The 20,040-nt window shown below is 43.0% G+C and overlaps 1 protein-coding gene across 3 annotated transcripts in view; it reads right to left on the reverse strand.

Moving 5' to 3' along the window:
- Positions 1-20,040, reverse strand: part of NUBPL (nucleotide binding protein like) — a 139,775-nt gene that overhangs the window by 88,922 nt on the left and 30,813 nt on the right. For all 3 annotated transcript variants that reach the window (XM_033953030.1, XM_033953028.1, XM_033953029.1), the window contains exons 5-6: positions 11,323-11,362; positions 9,883-9,973 (exon numbers count right to left, since the gene is read on the reverse strand). In XM_033953030.1, coding sequence (XP_033808921.1) covers positions 9,883-9,973; positions 11,323-11,362 — 131 coding nt within the window. The remainder of the gene's footprint in view (positions 1-9,882; positions 9,974-11,322; positions 11,363-20,040) is intronic.

A 20,040-nucleotide genomic window follows, 5' to 3' on the forward strand; every position in this document is an offset into this window, starting at 1 on the left:
GCCAACAGAGAAGTTCACATTTGAACTTCGTTTTCCCTCCAGTTAGAGGATGTAAACTCAAAAGACACCATCAACACCTTTTCTCACATCAGGCAGCATTATGGGGTAAAGATCTAGAACAATTGCTTACGCCTACTACTTATGGGGAATTCAGGAAATGCCTAAAATCATATCTGTTCCTGAAATATTTAGGCAGCTGACCCGTACAACTCTTTCTCCTCAATAACTGATCCCTTGAGCTGTTAATCACTAGCTTCCACCATGTTAAGTTCAATCTATTTGTACCATCTTTTAATCTTTGTAAACCGCATAGAACTTCACGGTCCTGCGGTATATAAACTGTTATTATTATTATTATGGGAGACTTCAACTACCCCGGGATAGACTGGAGTCTTGGAAGCTCAAGATGCGCTAGGGAGACAGAATTCCTGGAGGCTAAACAAGATTGCTTCATGGAGCAGCTTGTTAGAGAACCGACGAGAGGAAAAGCCACTCTGGATCTAGTCCTAAATGGGTTAAAGGGACCTGCAAAGGAAGTGGAAGTAGTGGGACCATTGGGAAACAGTGATCATAATATGATCAAGTTCAAGGTTGAGGCTGGAATACCGAAAGAAAAGAGAACCATAGTGACAACTTTTAACTTCAGGAAAGGAAACTACGAAGCAATGAGGGAAATGGTAAGGAAGAAACTTAGGAACACTTCCAAAAAATGGCAATCGGTAGAACATGCCTAGTCTTTTTTCAAGGACATGGTGAGCGAGGCGCAAAATCTGTATATCCCCAGATTCAGAAAGGGATGCAAAAAGAATCGAACAAAAGACCCGGCGTACAAGGAGAGACTCATGGGGCAATTGAGGTTTGTCAAACCCCGGGATAGGGATAACCCGGTAAAGGCTATCTAACTTACGGGGGGGGCCCCGGGGACTGTGAGGGGATTCTCCCAGTTTTTATAAAAGGTTTCCCGTAGTATGTCATGCACGGGTAACTTGAGGAACTCCTTAGGCGGTTGTTCAAAATCCAGGGCCTCCAGAAAGGCTTGGGATTTTTTGGAGTCTGATTCTAGAGGGAGCGACAAAGCCGCTGACATCTCCCTGAGGAACTTGGAGAATGAGGATTGCTCAGGTTTGGAAGTGGTATCGGGCGCTGAGGGTTCCTCGTCCGATGAGGAGACATCCTCCTCGGTACCAGGAGGGGATTCTTCCCATAAGTCCGGGTCTCGGACCTCCGGTTGCACATGCCGAGAAACCGGGGTGGAAGGCTCGGTATGATGGGTCTTAGATATAGACTTGCCTTGCGCACCGAAACGGTACCGGGAGAGGAAGATCGTTGTCGGTCCCGGTCTCGGGAAGAACGGTGCCCTGCCCAGTCCCGAGGTGGATCTGTAGTGGGATGTGAGGGAATTACAGGATGGGCACGGAGCTGTTCAGCCGAGAGAATCGGCATGGATGTATTAAGTGGCACCGATGGGGTGGATACCGGTTGTTCGGTGCGGGGCTCGGGCCGGTCTGGTACCGAAAGGAGCGGTACCAGGATAGTGGGTAACAGGTGCTGGAGTTGATGCTGCAGCTGTTCCTGTAATTGCTTCTGGAGGATGGCCGCGATGCGGTCATCCAGGGGTGGCACCGGAACCGCTTTCTTTTGTTTCGGTTCCATAGGTGCCGCTCCACGCCCCGGCGATGAGGAGGCCGATGACGAGGCACTCACCGAGATCGGGGCGGAGCGTTTCCGGGGTCGGCGTGAAGCCGGTAAGGTCGGTGCCGCCACTGTAGCTGGGGGGCGCTCGAGGGAAGAGGAAGGCTTCTTAGCCGGCTTACCTGGCGCCAGCGGCGCCGATGTCAGATCGGGCGTCGTCGAAGTGGTGGGAGTCGATTTTGGTGGTACCGCCGCCGATGCCGTGGATTCCATCGCAGACCCGGTGCCGAATGGGATGTTCTGCTGGATCTGGCGATTTTTAAGTGTTCGTTTTTTAAGAGTGGCACAGTGGGTGCAGGAGTCCGCCCGATGCTCAGGACCCAAACACTGCAAGCACCAATTGTGTGGGTCAGTGAGGGAGATCGGGCGTGCACACCGCTGGCACTTCTTAAAACCTGGCTGCGGGGGCATGAATGGAAATACGGCCTCCGCAAAATCGAACCCGGAGGGCCTGTATAGTGGCAACAGGCCCCGCCGGGGCTGGTTCGAAAAAGAAAAAAAGAAAGTAATTTTTTTTTTTTTTTTGCAAATGAAAAGAAAAAAGGAACCCGAAGGTAAGAAAGTAAAATAACAGGAAAAATTCGCGAGCGGGAAGGCAAAAGGGAACATTTCAACGGCCGTTGAAAAAACACGCGTCTTCTTCGCTCCGCGGAAACGAAGAAACTGGGGACCACGCACTCCTCCGTCGGGCAGGAAGGCACTCGCGCACGCGCGGTGCGGCCAACTAGAACTTTCTAGTTAAAAAGGTCCGTACCGGGGCTCTGTCGGTGACGTCACCCATGCGTAAAGAATATGCTGCCTGCTTGTCCTGGGATAAAGAATCGAACAAAAGACCCGGCGTGGATAACTAAAATAGTGAAGGAAGCGATAGGCAATAAGAAAAATTAATTTAGGAAATGGAAAAAGGACAAAACTGAGGGGAACTGAAAAGAGCACAGGAAGTATCAAAAAGAATGTCACCGTGTGGTTCTAAAAGCCAAAAGAGAGTATGAAGAGAGGCTAGCCAGGGAAGCACAAAATTTCAAACCATTCTTTAGATATGTTAAAGGGAAGCAGCCGGCTAGGGAGGAGATGGGACTGCTGGACGACGGAGACAGGAAGGGAGTGGTGAAGGAGGAGAAAGAAGTCGCGGAAAGACTTAACATATTCTTTTTATCTGTATTTACCAACGAAGACAGAACCAACATACCGGAACCTGAGCAATTCTTCAATGGAAATCAAGCAGAAAAATTAACATCCATGGAAGTGAGCCTTGAAGATGTGCGCAGGCAGATAGAAAAACTAAAAACTGACAAATCCCCGGGTCCGGATGGAATCCATCAAAGGGTTCTGAAGGAATTAAAGGAGAAGATAGCGGAACTACTGCAGCAAATTTGCAACCTATCCCTGAAAAGAGGCGTGATCCTGGAGGATTGGAAGATAGCCAACGTTACGCCCATCTTTAAAAAGGGATCAAGAGGTGACCCGGGAAACTACAGACCAGTGAGTCTGACCTCGGTTCCGGGGAAAATGGCGGAAGCACTGATAAAAGAAAACATCGATGAACATTTTGAAAGAAACGAACTTCTGATAACCAGCCAACATGGTTTCTGCAAGGGGACATTGTGCCTAACTAACCTATTGCACTTTTTTGAAGGAATTAACAAATGGATGGACAGAGTAGACTCCATAGACATCACATACCTAGATTTCCAAAAAGCCTTTGACAAGGTGCCTCATGAGTGTCTACTCCGGAAACTGAAGAACCATGGGGTGGAAGGAGACATACATAGATGGATCAGAAACTGGTTGGTGGGTAGGAAACAGAGGGTAGGGGTGAAGGGCCACTATTCGGACTGGAGGAGGGTCACGAGTGGTGTTCCCCAGGGCTTGGTGCTCGGGCCACTGCTATTTAATATATTCATAAATGATCTAGAAACAGGGACGAAGTGTGAGATAATAAAATTTGTGGACGACACCAAATTATTTAGTGGAGCTCGGACTAAAGAGTACTGCGAAGAATTGCAAAGGGACTTGAATAAACTAGGGGAATGGGCGACGAGATGGCAGATGAAGTTCAACGTTGAGAAATGTAAAGTACTGCATGTGGGAAGCAGAAACCTGAGGTACAACTATACGATGGGAGGGATGTTATTGAATGAGAGTACCCAAGAAAGGGACTTGGGGGTAATGGTAGACATGACAATGAAGCCAACGGCACAGTGCGCAGCGGCCGCTAAGAGAGCGAATAGAATGCTAGGTATAATCAAGAAGGGTATTACAACCAGAACGAAATAAGTTATCCTGCCGTTGTATCAGGCGATGGTGCGTCCGCCTCTGGAGTACTGCGTCCAATATTGGTCGCCATACCTTAAGAAGGATATTGCGATACTCGAGAGGGTTCAGAGGAGAGCGAAACATCTGAGAAAAGGGATGGAAAACCTTTCATACGCTGAGAGATTGGAAAACACTGGGTCTCTTTTTCCTGGAGAAGAAGAGACTTAGAGGGGATATAATAGAGACTTACAAGATCATGAAGGGCATAGAGAGAGTAGAGAGGGACAGATTCTTCAAACTTTCAAAGAATAAAAGAACAAGAGGGCATTCGGAAAAGTTGAAAGGGGACAGATTCAAAATGAATGCTAGGAAGTTCTTCTTTACCCGTGTGGTGGCAGTGGCGTACCAAGGGGGGGGGGCAGTCCGCCCCAGGTGCAAGGCCCGAGGAGGTGTTCAGCTGGCCACTTACCGGGGAATAGGCTGCCACCGAGGAAATTAAGAAGCCGGCACCGAATTCTCCCTCCCTGCTGCTTCTCTTCCCCGAGTCGAGCAACTCTAGCCTTCCGACGTCAACTCTGACGTCGGAGAGGACGTTCTAGGCCAGCCAATCGCTGCCTGGCTGAACCGGAACGTCCGCTCCGACATTAGAATTGACGTCGGGCAGCCAGAGTTGGTCGGCCCGCGGGAAAAGAAGGAGGGCGAATTCGGCACCGGCCTGTTTCCGAAGGCCAGTGGCAGCCTTTCCCCGGTGGTGGTGGCAGCATGGTTGTGGTAGCGGCGGTGGCATGGGGGAGGGAAGGTAGAAAGAAAGAAAGGGGGGGGGGAGCCAGGGAGCCAGAAAGAAAGCAAGGGGGGGGACAGGGATCCAGAAAGAAAGAAAGGGGGCAGGGTGAAAGAAAGAAAAAAATGGGGCATGGGGAAAGAGAGAGAAAGACAGACATACAGAAAGAAAGGGGGCATGGAGAGAGAAAGAAAGAAATGGGGCACGGAGAGAGAGAGAAAGACAGACATACAGAAAGAAAGGGGGCATGGAGAGAGAAAGAAAGAAATGGGGCACGGAGAGAGAGAGAAAGACAGACATACAGAAAGAAAGGGGGCATGGAGAGAGAAAGAAAGAAGGGGACAGGATGAAACAAAGAAAAAGTTGGGGGAGGGAATGAAGTCTGGAGGAGAGGAAGCATACAGGAGGCTGAAAAAAGGGAAGAAATATTGGATGCACAGTCAGAAGAATAAAGTGCAACCAGAGACTGATGAAATTATCAAACATAAAGGTAGGAAAAATGATTTTATTTTCAATTTAGTGATCAAAATGTGTCCGTTTTGAGAATTTATATATGCTGTCTATATTTTGCACTATGGGCTCCTTTTACTAAACTGCAATAGCAGTTTTTAGCGCAGGGAGCGTCGAGAGCAGCGTGGGGCATTCAGCGCAGCTCCCTGCGCTAAAAAACGCTATCGTGGTTTAATAAAAAGAGAGGGGGTATATTTGTCTATTTTTGTATAGTTGTTACTGAGGTGACATTGCATAAAGTCATCTGCCTTGACCTCTGAAAACCCGCAGAATATAAATGATAATTAACATTTTCTCTGCGTACAATGTGCTTTGTGTTTTTAAAATTTTATTGTTGGTAGATCATTTTGACTTGGCCATGAAGGTAACAGGGAGGGAGGGAGGGGAGCTGCTGAAAGACATCTAGTAATCCTTGCAGGCTTGACTGCAGGGAATTATTATTCTAAAATCATGTTTTGTTATGTGACTGGCATTATTTAGACTTTAATTTCTATGAATGAATAGAATGAAAATGATATAAAATTACTTGCTTGTTTTTATGTGCGTGCACTGAAGGAAAGTGGAAAGAGAGTGGGCTGAGGACGCTGAAGGGAAATGGGGAAGAGAGAGTGGGGAGAAGACGCTGATTTATAAATTGACAATTGTACAGAATATTGTTTCTTTTTATACTTTAATATAAGTTCAATATAAAACAATTCAAGGCTTGTGTGGATGAGGACCGAGCTTACGAGGATTAGTCCAATAAAATGGTATTTTCATATTTCTCATTATTTGTTTTATTTTTATTTGTTAATTTGTAAAGTGGTGATTGTTATGTATCAGTTTTTCAAATTTACATCTACTGTCTTTATATTTTGCACAGTATTAGAGGACATGTATTACTGTTTTTGTGGTGTTGTGGTGTTGCATTGTATGCAGAGTCTGGTTTCTTGGCAGTTCAGTTTAATTTTTGTCTACATATTTCTATTTTTAGTTTGTGATTATTCCATATTGGGCAAAGGTGTATCTGTCTGTGTGTATGAAAGGGACATGGCTTTCTGATAGCATCGACTGTACTGGATCAATTGACTGTGCAGGATCTGGTTTGTTTAGTTTTACAATGTATGTGTTGGTGTTCTAGTGCTCACTGCAGTGTTTAAGATGCTGCCTTTTCCTAGGTACACTCTTGTTGTGCGATATGTAGATTGTTACTAAAAATCATATTTTTCATATAGATGGGGAGGGTGTCAAAAAATGATGGGCCCCGGGTGTCACATATGCTAGGTACGTCACTGTGTGGTGGACACCTGGAATGCGCTTCCAGAGGACATAATAGGGCAGAGTACAGTACTGAGGTTTAAGAAAGGATTGGACAATTTCCTGCTGGAAAGGGGGATAGAGGGGTATAGATAGAGGATTACTGCACAGGTCCTGGACCTGTTGGGCATCCGTGTGAGCGGACTGCTGGGCACGATGGACCTCGGGTCTGACCCAGCGGAGGCATTGTTTATGTTCTTATGTTCATTTCCAGCTTAGACTATTGCAATTCCCTCTATCAGGGAATCACCCAAAAATAGATCAGGAGATTGCAAATAATTCAAAATACTGCTAGTACAATTATCTTTAAGGCTAAAAAATTTGACTATGTTTCCCCTCTTCTTAAAAAATCCCATTGGTTACCCATCATTCACAGAATCTCATTCAAAACTATTTTACTAGCATTTAAAGTTCAACTCAATCACTCCCCCATGTTCACTGACAGGCTTTTAATTCCTTACGAATCTTCTAGGTCACTGAGATTTGATCAGCAACATCTTCTGACTATTCCCTCAATCCAACAGCTTTTCTACGACACAACATAAAAAACCATTTACTCGGTAGTTGCGCCAACACTACGGAACGCTCTTTCCCCAACCTTACGGCAAAAAACTAGTTTAAATAACTTTAAAATCAATCTTAAAACTTTTCTCTTCAAAGACGCTTATGAGATTTACAATTGATAATTAAAAATAACCCCCCCCAAAAAAAAGCAAAGATGCTTGCTCCACACAACCCTACTTCCGAGATGTTTTTTCCTGTACCTTTTCCTTTATTTTTAATAGCTAAGAAGAAAAAAAAAAAAAAAAATTAAATTGAATCAGGTTGGGCAGACTGGATGGACCATTCGGACCATTCGGGTCTTTATCTGCCGTCATCTACTATGTTACTATGTAATATTCTATCCTTACCCTTTCTCCCCTTGTTTCAGTTTTTGTCTTAATAGTTACTTTTAGTTTGTTTGTCTATTCCCCCAATTTTTAATTAATTTTTTACACTCTAAATATGTAAACCACTTTGGTATGTAAAAGCGGTATATCAAGACATAATAAACTTGAAACATGTAATGCACTTATCTTAGCCTCTGCAGCAACAATGTGCTCCCAAACTCACTGGACCCTCTCTCTTAGAGGCTCAACAGTACCCTGCCACCTCAGGATCTTACTGGAGGTTCCCTGGTGGCCTGTGGGGTGGGGAGGGTGGGGGGGAATGATCCCTGAATACTAATGCTAGGGGTCAAGCTGCCACAAAAGAAGTATCTTGAGACCCTGTTAAATGCAGTTACAGTATACATTTTCTCTAACCTCAGAGACCATGGAGATCGAAAAGAACTGCCAAGGCACCAGATGTACCAGCAAGATATGAACCTTGGCCTTACTGGTTCTGAGCCCTGTGAGCTAAATCGCTAGGCTATTACTCCATGAGCTCTGTGAGCTAAATTGCTAGGCTATTACTCCATTCCCTGTCTTGAATAGGGAGGCAGTCCCCCAAAATGCAGCTGGCCGTTCACAGTCTCATATGGGGCACAAAAAGAGTACAAAGTCTCTTTTCAACAGCAACCAAAAGATGAGCCCAAGCAAAATGTGCCAAGCAAACTGCATCTAACATTGCAACCACTCCTGCCAAAATTAAAACATTTTTTCAGCCATTAGACACCAGAATGGGACTTCCCCCACACATCTGGTTGCAATGAACCCACTCAAGTTTATCATCAAAATTTAGGCCAAGGGATCTAGCTAGGCAACAGAAGCACTAACCTCCTCCTCCCCCCGACATTTAAATGATTTCCTCCTGTACACTGCACATGTCAATCACCTAACACAGTCACCCCCAGAAACAAGCAGTGCACTTCCCACACCCAAAATAACCCCAAATGACTCAACGACACTCTTGAATAGGATGAGAAGATACACATAAGAACTGCCATACTGCAACAGACTGAAGGTCCATCAAGCCCAGTATCCTGTTTCCAACAGTGGCCAACCCTAAGCACCTACAGTTAATTTATTTGATTTAAAGCAATTATTAACAAGATTGTTAAATCAAAGTGGTTTACAATGAAAAGAATTAAAAATTATAAAATCAATAAGGACAAACAGGGTAAATCAACCATGACAAAACAAACACAATTTGGCTATATAGGGACGGAAAGATTTACAATATATTATGGGGAAGAACAAAAAGCTAGAGCCCAAGTAGTAAAACAGATTTTATGTTGCTTATCCTAAGAATAGCAGTGGACTTCCCCAAGTCATCTCAATAACGGTCTATGGATTTTTCTTTTAAGAAATTATCCAAACCTTTTTTAAACCCTGCTAAGCTAAATTATTCTACCACATTATCCGGCAACAAATTCCAGAGTTTAATTACATGCTGTGTGAAGAAATAGGTAGATTTCTTACATCTTCTTCCGTAAAGACCGAAGCAAAGAATTAATTCAGTCTCTCCGCTATGGCCTTATCCTAAGACTACAACCTAAGACAAATACGCAAATTTTTTTGAAGAACCACAATTTTGTCTCCTAGTACAATCCCTAATCTTGGGAATTCTGGATTATTGCAACACTTTATACCTACCATGTCCAGCATCAATGATAAAAACAGTTGCAAACTATACAAAATACAACATTAAGATTAATCTTTCCATGAACAAATATGACTACATAACACCAGCCTACCTAAAAACATACTGGCTGCCAGTGAAGGGTCAGCTCTTATTAAAATTCTATTGCCTCTTGTTTAAAATACTACAGGGCTATGCCCCAGTTTATCTGAACAATAGACTTGCACTGAAAGAAGTAATAAGGCCTCAGAGAAACATGAATGCCTTTTCTTACCCCTTGACCAAAAAAGCTAAAAAAAAGTTAGGCCTACTGTCATTCCAAGCAGCAAAACTACATAAAGATGTCATCAGATTTTTAGGTGCCATATCGGATTATAGAATTTTCTGGAAAGAAATTAAAGCGATGTTATTTAGGGAATATGTCCTGCAATGCTAATCCAATGTCTGTATAATAAGCAGCTTTGGAATGTAATTCCCTGGAAATATCCAGATACCTCTTATTGTAATCTGCCTAGAAATGAAAGGTTAAGGCAGAATAGAAGTCAATAAATGTAATGTAACAATATATCATAATCTACTCACTCTGTTAAGCCACACTCAATGGATTTATTGTTATGATACAATATTAGTATTTAAGTTTATTCACATTTTAATATACCGACCATCAACATGTACCTGACTGGTTTACATAGCTAAAAATATTAAAATAAATTTTAGAAGGGGGATAAGGAAAGGAAAAGTGAACATTAAATAGACAGGATTTTACAGTAATGATTCAAGGTTACCTGTCTTAGCAATTTCTCTATAGCAGACATGACCATGAGTCCCCTCCACACAACTGGTGCCGTCTCTTCTATCAGAAAACCAATTGACATGCTGAAACAATGAATAAGGCTGGATGACTTACAATTATACAGCCACTCTATAAATTTCGGTCAGCCCCTAACTCATACAGCACACATATACTTATGTTATACAGTAGAATCTCAGTTATCCGGCACACACAGGGACTGGTGAATACCAGAAACCTGTTTTTCTGGTTAATTGCAGAAGGCAGCCTCAAAACAGGCTGCTCGCGGCCAGCCCTGACATGGCCTTTTCTCTGATGTGTCGGAAGCGACGCGTCAAAGGAAAGGCCCTGCCTCCTGCTGACTGGCTGCACTCGGGTAAGGATGGGAGAGAAGGAAGGAGCGAGGGAATTTGTGGCTCAGGACCATCACCTGCTTCTGCCATTTCGGGGCTTGAGGGAGGGAGGAGGGCTTTGCAGCTCAGGTTCATTGCTTGGAGCGGGAGGGAAGGGGTTTCGTAGCTGCTTTGGGGCTTGAGGGTGAGAGGGAGGATTTGCAGCTCAAGACATTGCTGCTGGTGCTTTGGGAGACATTTTTTTTTCCACTGGCAATTTTTTTTTGTCTGTTGTGCGAGAGTCCTGGTTAACTGAGACCCGACTGTACCAGTTTTTCAAATGGAAGTTTGCACATGCTTACTTTGAATATTTCCCCATAAAAAACAAAATACATATATTTATGTCTGCTCTTTGGCATGCACAATTTTCCTGGTTTATTTTATAAACTATCTTCATATCCCCCTCCATATTTGAAGATTTGGAACTCGCAACTTCGGTTATTCGTATTTTTTATCTGGTTGGCCCACTCCTGCCTCCCAGATCTCTCTACTTACTTACTTTTTAAAACCTGGTTTTATAGCATTGAAGCAGGGCAGGAGTGATCTTCCTACGCTCCTGCCCTGTGCAGAACTGGGAACAAAAATGGCTGCCGTGAGTTCCCATGGTTTCATGGGAGCTCACAGCAGCCATTTTTGTTCCCGGCTCTGCACGGGGCAGGAGCGTAGGAAGATCGCTCCTGCTCTGCTTCAACGCTAGACCACCAGGCTTTATAAAGTAAGTACAGTGAAGAGGTCTGGGAGGCGGGGTAGGTCAGAGTAGGCCCTCAACTTATTCACAATTTTTTTGTATTCGCGGGCTGGTTTTGCTCCTAACCCCCGTGGATATGGAGGGGGATGTATACATAAACTCTTAACCTCCATCCAACCTTATCTTCAGGAATGCCTCCACTCAGTTTGGGTAAATATATGCATGCACTTTTACTTGTATAACTATTCCTATGTATAAACCTCTGTTTTACATATGTAAATGGTTTTTTAAATTATCCTCATATCATACAAAGCCTATAATAAAAAATGAACATAGATGGAAAAATCATGCTTACCACGCTATTCCATAATTTACCAGAGGCCTCATTAGATTCTCTAAAAGAAGAAAACATATTGCAGTATTTAGAAAAAAGAGAGAGATTAGGTTCTTACCTTGATATCTTTTCCAGTACATAGGGATGGAATGCAGAATCATAGGGTTGTCCATCTGTGCTTGCGAGAATACTGTAGAAGATGTCAATCACAGCATTTCAACTCTTCCTCCTTCTCCACCATCTTTGCTGCCCCCTTCAGTTCGTACCAAAGCCAGCAACAGCCCTAGAGAAGACAGGAGGAAGAGAATTGGGAATTCCTCAAAACCAGGGTCTGATTTGCTCAGAAGAATTTAAACAATCACTGAATAAACAGTAATGATAAAATATTAATAAGCCTCTGAGATGAACAATCAAGAAACTACAAGTTAAGCAAGAAACACACAACCTGAACATTTATGGAGCTCAATCATTCCTCCCTTGCAATCCTATATAAAGATTCTTCATAATCGAATAGTGTGATTGACAGTAAAAGCTTAGCTATGGAGCTTACCATTAAGCTTGACTTAGAAAGCAGGCACATCAGGTAAATTGCTGGGTAGGTGTGTGTGTGGGGAGGGGAGTTCAGCATACAATCCCTACCTACTGGAAAAGATGCTATCAAGGTAAGAACCTAATCTCTTTTTCAAGTGCAATAGAGATGGTATATTTAACCAAAGGGATGTACCTAAGCAGTCCCCAAAGTCTAGGGTGGGAAAGATGAGCCTGCTCATAGTACTGAGGACCTAAAAGCGGCATATTCTTGTGCTGCTACATCCATCCTGTAGAATTTGGTGAATGTATGAAGGAAGGACCAGGTCACTGATCTACAAATCTCCTCAGGAAGAACTGGTCTTGCCTCTGCCCAAGAAGAGGCCACTCCTCTTGTTGAATGCACCTTCAATGGGATGAGCTGCTGTTTGCCACAACTGATGTAAGCAAAGGATATAGCTCTACGAATCCATCTAGAGATGATGGGCCTTGAAAGTGGGTCTGACTCATCTTGCCTGATTAGTTAACAGGAAAAGATGATCTGCAAGGTGAAACTCATTGGTCACTTCCAGGTAACGCAATAGGACTCTCCTGACATCCAAAATCTATAAGGCCTTGTCTTTCTTTGCAACACCTGTGGGATGAAATGATGGTAACCTAACCTCTTGGTTGACATGAAATGCCAATATGACCTTCAGTAGGAAGGAGGGAACCATATATAAGGTCACTCCTGCTTCTGTGATCCTGAGGAACAACTCTCTACACAAGAGGGCCTGCAATTCTGAGACTATCCTTGCAGAGGTAATTGCCACCAAGAAATTACTTTGACCGACAGATCCATAAGGGAAGTCTCCTGTAAGGGCTCATACAGAGCTCTGCTGAGCCCTCTAAAACTATATTAAGATTGCAGGATGAAAATGGGTCTTGAATCAGGGGCTGCAGTCTCAAGGCACCCTTCAAGAACCTGACTATGTCTAGATGGGCTGCTAGTGAAGCTTTCATCTCTCAGCTCCAAAAACATGAGAGCCCTGCTACTTGAACTCTAAAGGACACTGCTGCCAATCCCTTGTCAAGGCCCTCTTAGAGGAACAAAATGTATGACACACTTTAAGGATATGAGGTGATCTGATGGAATTGAACCAGCTCCGAATAAGGTAGTGGATCCCTGTCTGTCTGTTAAGATAGTCCACCTGAACATTGTCCATTCTGGCCATATGCACCGCATAAATCACCTGCAGGAGTGTTTCTGTCCAAAAGAACAATGCTTTTGCCTCCTGCCAGAGTGGAGTGCTGCTGGTGCCTCCTTGCCTGTTGACATAGGCCACTGCAGTGGCATTGTTGGAAAAGATTCTGACTGCTTTGCCATTCAGCAAGAACTGCAGTTGGTGCAGCGCCAGATAAACTGATAGTTCCAGCCTGTTGATAGACCACTTTCACTGGCCTTGAACTGGGTAACCACTGCAATGAGCCCCTCTTCCAAACAAGCTGGCATCCATTGATAGACATAGACAACTCATGAATCAATTTGAACCAGGCTCCCCTTCGCTTGAGTCTATGGATGGAGCCACTAGCTCATGCTGCATGTCCAGGGGAGTAGAACTTGCAGGGAGTTTCTCTGAGGCAACCAGCAAAACAATGCATTCTGAAGGGGGTACATGTGACTGCCATTGACACAAGGACTTGAAAGTAATGCCACGCTTAACCAACAGGTGTTTAATCTGACTATGGAGCTTCTGTTTGTGTGCTTCTTTTTTTTTTAATATAATTTTTATTGTAAAAGCAGTCAAATACACACATCCGTGGTCTGGCAGACGACCACATAACAGATATAACAACAAAGTAAAACAATAGGAAATACAGAAGCTTCATAGCAGAGGAGGTGTATTCATAACGTCCGTCATGAAGGAACATACAATCAATGGAATGAAAAGGAAGAGTCTCGCCACAATGAGTCTCAAAGGCGCCCCCGAAAGGACCCTCCTCAAGATAATAAAGACTGCAAAAACATTTTTGTCATTATTAGAAACCCCTCACCCCTCACTCATCCATCCATCCAACAGACATAACTATCCAGCACAAACAATCCACACATTTCACAACAGCCACCCGCCTAGCACTCCACATACATACCATAATCAACCGATCTCGAGAGTCGCAGGCAAGTAGGCCAAAGCAGGCCCCAATCAAGGAGTCGCCCATACCTAAAAAAGGGGACCATATTTAAGGCAGGGCTCTGGGAGCTGTGGAGTCAGCCGCAACTTGAAATGCTCTCTACAGGGAAACATATACTACCCTATCACGTCCAGTAGATGCCGCATGGGATTGAACTTCAAAAGCAGCGAGCTCCCGCATGCGGTGGAGCCATTGGGTGAAGGATGCGGACTCAGGCCCCACCCAATGTAAAAGCAACAGCTTCTTCACCATTAAGAGTGCAGTGTACAAAAACTTCTGATACGGTTTGGTAAAGCCTGCGGCGGATACGTCCTCCATGTCACCCAACAATAAGAGGCCATAAGACCGGGGAATGGTCCGGCCGATGAGGCCCTCAAGAAAAGGGAGAACCTGGAGCCATAGGGCTGCATGAGGGCACTCCAAAAACATGTGCAGTAGGGTGCCCCTCACTCTCTTACAATGAGAGCAAATGTCATCATCCCATAAACCCATGGCATGTCTCCGAGCCCTAGAGATGTAAGTCCGATGTAATATCTTAAATTGCATTTCCCTAAGGTCCATTGATCCCGTGAATTGAATAAGGTTAGTAAAAAGTTCCAGAAATTGAGTCTCGGTGTAATCAAGAGCTAAATCTCGAGACCACTGTGCCACAATCCTAGGCAGATAAGAGGGGGGAAGCGCATTTTTGAGTAGCCTGTACCAAGTGGATAAAGTATTTGTCTGAGAAGGTAAGAGTGCCAAGTAAGAGTCCAATTTTCCCAGTGCCCAGGTCTCTCCCCACTGTCGAGTAAGGGAAAAATAGTAATGTCTGACTTGCAAGTAGGCCCAGAAATGCGAAGCCGGGAGATCCCATCGGGTCTGGAGGAGTGAAAACGCGGGGAAAGTCCCCGAGGTTTCATCAGAGAGATGTCGCAAGCTGACACAGCCCCGGGAGTCCCACAATTGAAACCCCGTGGTGCCCATCCCCGGGAGGAAGTCTACGTTACCCACCAGGGGCAAGAAAGGAGAAGCCTGTGGGGCCCGCCCCTGCTCCTTCCGCCACCACCACCACGCCCGGCGCAGCGGTTTCAGGAGAGGGAATCGGGAATCCACCCCCGGGAGAGACCGGGGGGACAAATGCAATAAAGATACAAAGGAATGAGGAGCGCACCACGCCTGGATCCATCCCAATGGTAAATACCTATAGTGGCCAGAGATACCCTCATGGACAAAGCGCATTAGGGAAGCAACGTTGTATCTGCGAATATCAGGGAGATGTTTGTGTGCTTCTAGAAGAAAAATTCAGTCTTCTGCCATATTGAATAAGATCCCCCAGATATTCCAACTGTGTCGGAACCAGGCGGCTCTTTCAAAAGTTCACAATCCATCCCAGACTCTGAAACATTTCCACAACTGCCACTACCGACTTTTCTTCTTCTGCTCGGGATGGTGCTTTGATGAGCCAACCATCCAAGTACAGGTGCACTTAACAACCTGTTCTGTGGAGATGAGCAGCCACCACCACCACCATAACATTGGTGAAAGTTTGGGATGCTGTTGCCAGCCCAAAGAGAAGTGTTGAGAATTAGTAATGATTCTCCAACACATGGAATCTAAGGAACTTTCTGCGTTCTTGGAAGATTGGGATGTGAAGGTAAGCTTCCGTCAAATCTAGGGAAGTCAGAAACTCTCCTGGCTCGACCACTGTCAAAACACAGTTTTCAAGATCCCCCAATTTTCCCCATAGGCTGCCACAGCCTATGCTCACAAACAATGTGTTGTGAAAATGGTGCTCCAGCCTGCTTCAGCTCCTTTAAAGTGTTGATGGATCTGGGCTGGTCAGCTACCATGCTGAGATCTTCAGACTGCCACTCAGACTGTAGTTGAACTGATTTTCTACCCTTCAGGCAGATGCAGAAAGAGGAGGGGAGGTGAAGCTGAAGCCGGCACCTTGAGTGCACTGAAGGATGCTATTGATTTCTAACAGCGTGCGCTCAAGCTCCAGACCAAGTCAAGGAAGCAAGTGCTGAAGGCCTGGAACTCTGAGATTCACAAATCTTCAGCAGGCTGGCTGTACAGGTTCCCGAAGGATACGCCTGCCAGTTGCAGGCTACATGTCTGCTCCTCTCCAAGCACAGCAGTCCTTTGACGCCACGTAAAAAAACATAAACTGAAAAAGGTATCACAAAACAAAGAAATAACTGGAGCATATCAGAAAAAAACCTTCATGCTCACCTGCACAAGGAAGGGGCAGCAGAGACTATGAAGAAAGAGGGAGAGTTGAAAAGCTGTGATTGACATCTTCTGCAGTATGCTCAGGAGCACAGATGGACAACCCTATGATTCAGCATACCATCCCTATTGCACTGGAATAACATTTACTTATTGTTGATTTTTTTTTAAATGTTATTTTTAATTAAATAATTTCAGAAATGTACATTTTGCTAATAATTTTAGTGTGTTCCACTACCACCATACTATTGGATAGACTGGATAAATAACTCAGTCCTCAAGCACCTCAATTCCAGTCACACATCTTCATTTCACAGCAACATTTACCTTTGATGCAATATCAATGGGTGGCATGCAATATAACTATAATATTGAATGCCTCCCATTGATATTTCATCAAAAGCAAATAAAATGTTGCTGTGAAATGAAAACATGTGACTGGAATTGAAGCGTTTGAGGAATAATTTGGTGAGCCACAGTAAAATACGTAGAATTACATATAGGTGTTTATTTAAAATTAAAATTATGCCCATTGGTAATTTCCATACAATGTTATTAAAAATATTTCAGTACAATAATCTTAAGCCAGCATTAAAATTAGTATGAATTTATATATAGAGATTCAAATGTATAAAGAAAATGCAAAGAAACTTTATATGCTATTAACGGCTATATTAAAACATTTCTATTAGGTCATGGGTCAAATATATGTATGCAAAAGACAGTTGATTTCTGGTGATATACAAGACATTTCTTTGTATAATATGATCAAACAAAAACATTTATACCTTGCATGAACAATGAGAAAAAGTCAAATCCCAAATCACAGTAAACCCATTTAGGGAACAAAAAGCAAATCAACCAATTTACTATAAAACTATTAATAAACTTACTATTTTTGATGGAATAGTGGCCAGTTTTGCAGGAGGAATCTATGCATGGCTAAAATGTACATTAACTAGTACTTTTGCCTCTACTGAATATTATTAATAAATATCCTTGGCTGATGGCCAAGTACTGCAGCTCTTTTGAGAGCAATTAGAGAATGACATGGAGAAAAAATTTGTTCCCGTCTCCGCCCCATGAGCTCAGTCCCCATCTCCGCCCCATCCCCACAAGCCTCAAATAATTTTATATTGAATTTATTTTATTAAAGTATAAAAAGAAACAATATTCTGTACAATTTTCATTTTATAAATCAGAGTTCTGGCTGCTGAACTAGAGGAAGAGATCTTCAGCTGGCAGGGCTTTGTTTATAAACATTTATCAACATATCTACAATACTACTTTATCCTAAAGCAAAAAAAAAAAGAAAAGAAAAATAAATTTTTTTTCTACCTTTGTTGTCTGGTTTCTGCTTTCCTCATCTTCTTGTCATTCTCTTCCTTCCATCCACTGTCTGCTTTCTCTCTGCCTCTTCCATATGGCATCTGCTCTATTTCTATGCCTCTACCAGAAATTGTCTGCCTCTCCCTTCTATTTCTCCCTACTACCCAAGAGAGGACCTTTTGACATATAGGGAAGTGAACCAGTCAGAGGAATCATTACTTTTTGTTTCCCGCTATACTTATAGATCAGGCAATATACAGCGTATTATAAAACGTCATGTTTCTATTTTGGATATTGAGGAGTAGTGGCTCGTGGCCAGTAGGGGGTGATGTCTATGGTACAATAATGGCATGGATGTCAGGACATGATGGTGCAGTATTTTTTGGAATGTTTTTCTACAAAATAGCCTGTTTTTCGTATGATTCTGGGTAACTCTAGTCAGATACAAGCATATGTGTTAGTTAAGGCCACACTCAATAGAAGCGTATGAAAAATTGGTGAATAAAATCTGAATATGGATGTAGCCAAGGCCAGAAAAACTCACAACAGATTAATATTAAGGAAAAGCATAATAATATTATTTTATGTACTTTGCTATTAGGCTAGATCATGGAGGAAATCAGGATATATATGGACTCCATTTTGTTCTCTGTCTTTCTGTATCTTCTGTTTGGTTTTACTCAATTTTGTGTTCAGCCTTTGTTCAGGTTTCCCGCTTCTAGCATCGTGGTTCTAATTGATACCAGATGTGCTTAAGCTGGTTAGGAAGAGCATATTAGATTACGTATCCCAACCTGAGATACATATAATATGTGAAACTATGAATGAAATACATAGTATGAATGAAATTATGAATGAATGGAGGGGCCCCTGAATGTGTGATATGTGGTGATATAAATGGTTTATAAAAAGAATACTAAGGAAAAATCCTGAGCACAACATCTGGAAATAATTAGAGTCAGAAACTGTTCCAGTCTCAAGCATAGGAAGGGGGGCATTGGCAGCCCACGCTTAGCACTGTGTAGGCGTAACATGAAGCTGTCAGCTCAGGGAGAAGGGGAAACAGCCCCTCCTTCTCCTTTTTCTCTAAGGTTGACAGGGAAGGATGAGAATATTTCAACACCTTTTAACAAATGCAGATTCTCTTAATATACCTTTTGTGAAAAGGATAAAAAGAATATTGGATATGTAATAAAATGTTAATGTATATTCAGAAATGAATGTAAACAAAACAAATATGATTTCTGAAACTTTTAAACATGTAGAGGAATTTTCTTTGTCTAACTTTGAAGACCACCTCTGTTAGTTTTGATTGGCCCACGGGCCAATGATGTCATACTGAACTAAAGGTATATAATGGGGAGCTTCGAAGTATCGAGTTAAGTTCGTTATCAGAAGGCCAGCATTTTGGCAACTATAACAACCTCCCGCTAACGCAACTAGTTTTTGAGATCCATAATGAAAAAAAATACAAGCAATAAAATTATATTTTGGTAAAAACTTGCGTTTGCGTCATTTTCCATATTTTTGTTATTTTTCACACCTTGAGTGAAAGCTAGCAGCTTAAATGCCAACTGCAGCTTTACGAGTGCGCTGGCGTCCAGTGCCCATGCTCAATGTTTATCAAACATGCGATTGGTGTTTTGGACAGGTTTCTGGAAGAAAAGTCCATAGTCTGCTGTTGAGACAGACATGAAGGAAGCCACTGCTTGCTCTGGATCAGTGACATGGAATGCTGCTACTATTTGGGTTCTTATGACACTTATGGTGGCCATCCTCAGCAAAATGCAAGATGCGATATAGGGCAACAGAAAGTGAGACTAAACAAAAAAATTAGACAAAAATGAAATTGTCACTGAAAAGTAGCTGGAAATCAATTACCACATACGCTCAAAGTCTAAGCAACAACAATCATGATCTGTAAGCTTCGATGTTAGAGACAGACTTGAATATTGTAGTGATCACAGAGACATGGTTTAGTGATTCCCATGGGACACAAACATACCCTTCTTCTGTTACAGTGGAGCTTGATTGCTTTGGTACAAACTGAAGAGGGCACTATACTCCACTGGTGAAGGTGAAGGAGCAGAACTGGCAATAACTGAACCATTCTTCTCCGCAAAGCTGGTAGATGCTTTTCCTAAATGATTCTTGACTGTTGTAAAAGAGGCTTCCACCAAGAACTGAGTCAAGGAGTAGAAAGATTTCAAGGCTATTCGGTTTCTTATTCACAATTACTTTTTATTCTTTCAAAACAATGAGACAAGACTGTCTACCTGGGAGCAAAATAAGTCTCCTAAATCTTAATGGAATGGAATGAAATTTGATTTAGGAGGAAAACCACATCAAGACAAACAAGTTTGAAAATGGGCTGCTTATCCTAGGAATAACAGTGGATTTCCCCAAGCCATTTCAATAATGGCCTATGGACTTCTCTTTTAGGAAATTATCCAAACCTTTTCTGAACCCTTCTAAATGAACTGATTTCACTACAATCTC

This window comes from Geotrypetes seraphini, chromosome 7, assembly GCF_902459505.1.
Source record: "Geotrypetes seraphini chromosome 7, aGeoSer1.1, whole genome shotgun sequence".
Lineage (NCBI taxonomy): Eukaryota > Metazoa > Chordata > Amphibia > Gymnophiona > Dermophiidae > Geotrypetes > Geotrypetes seraphini.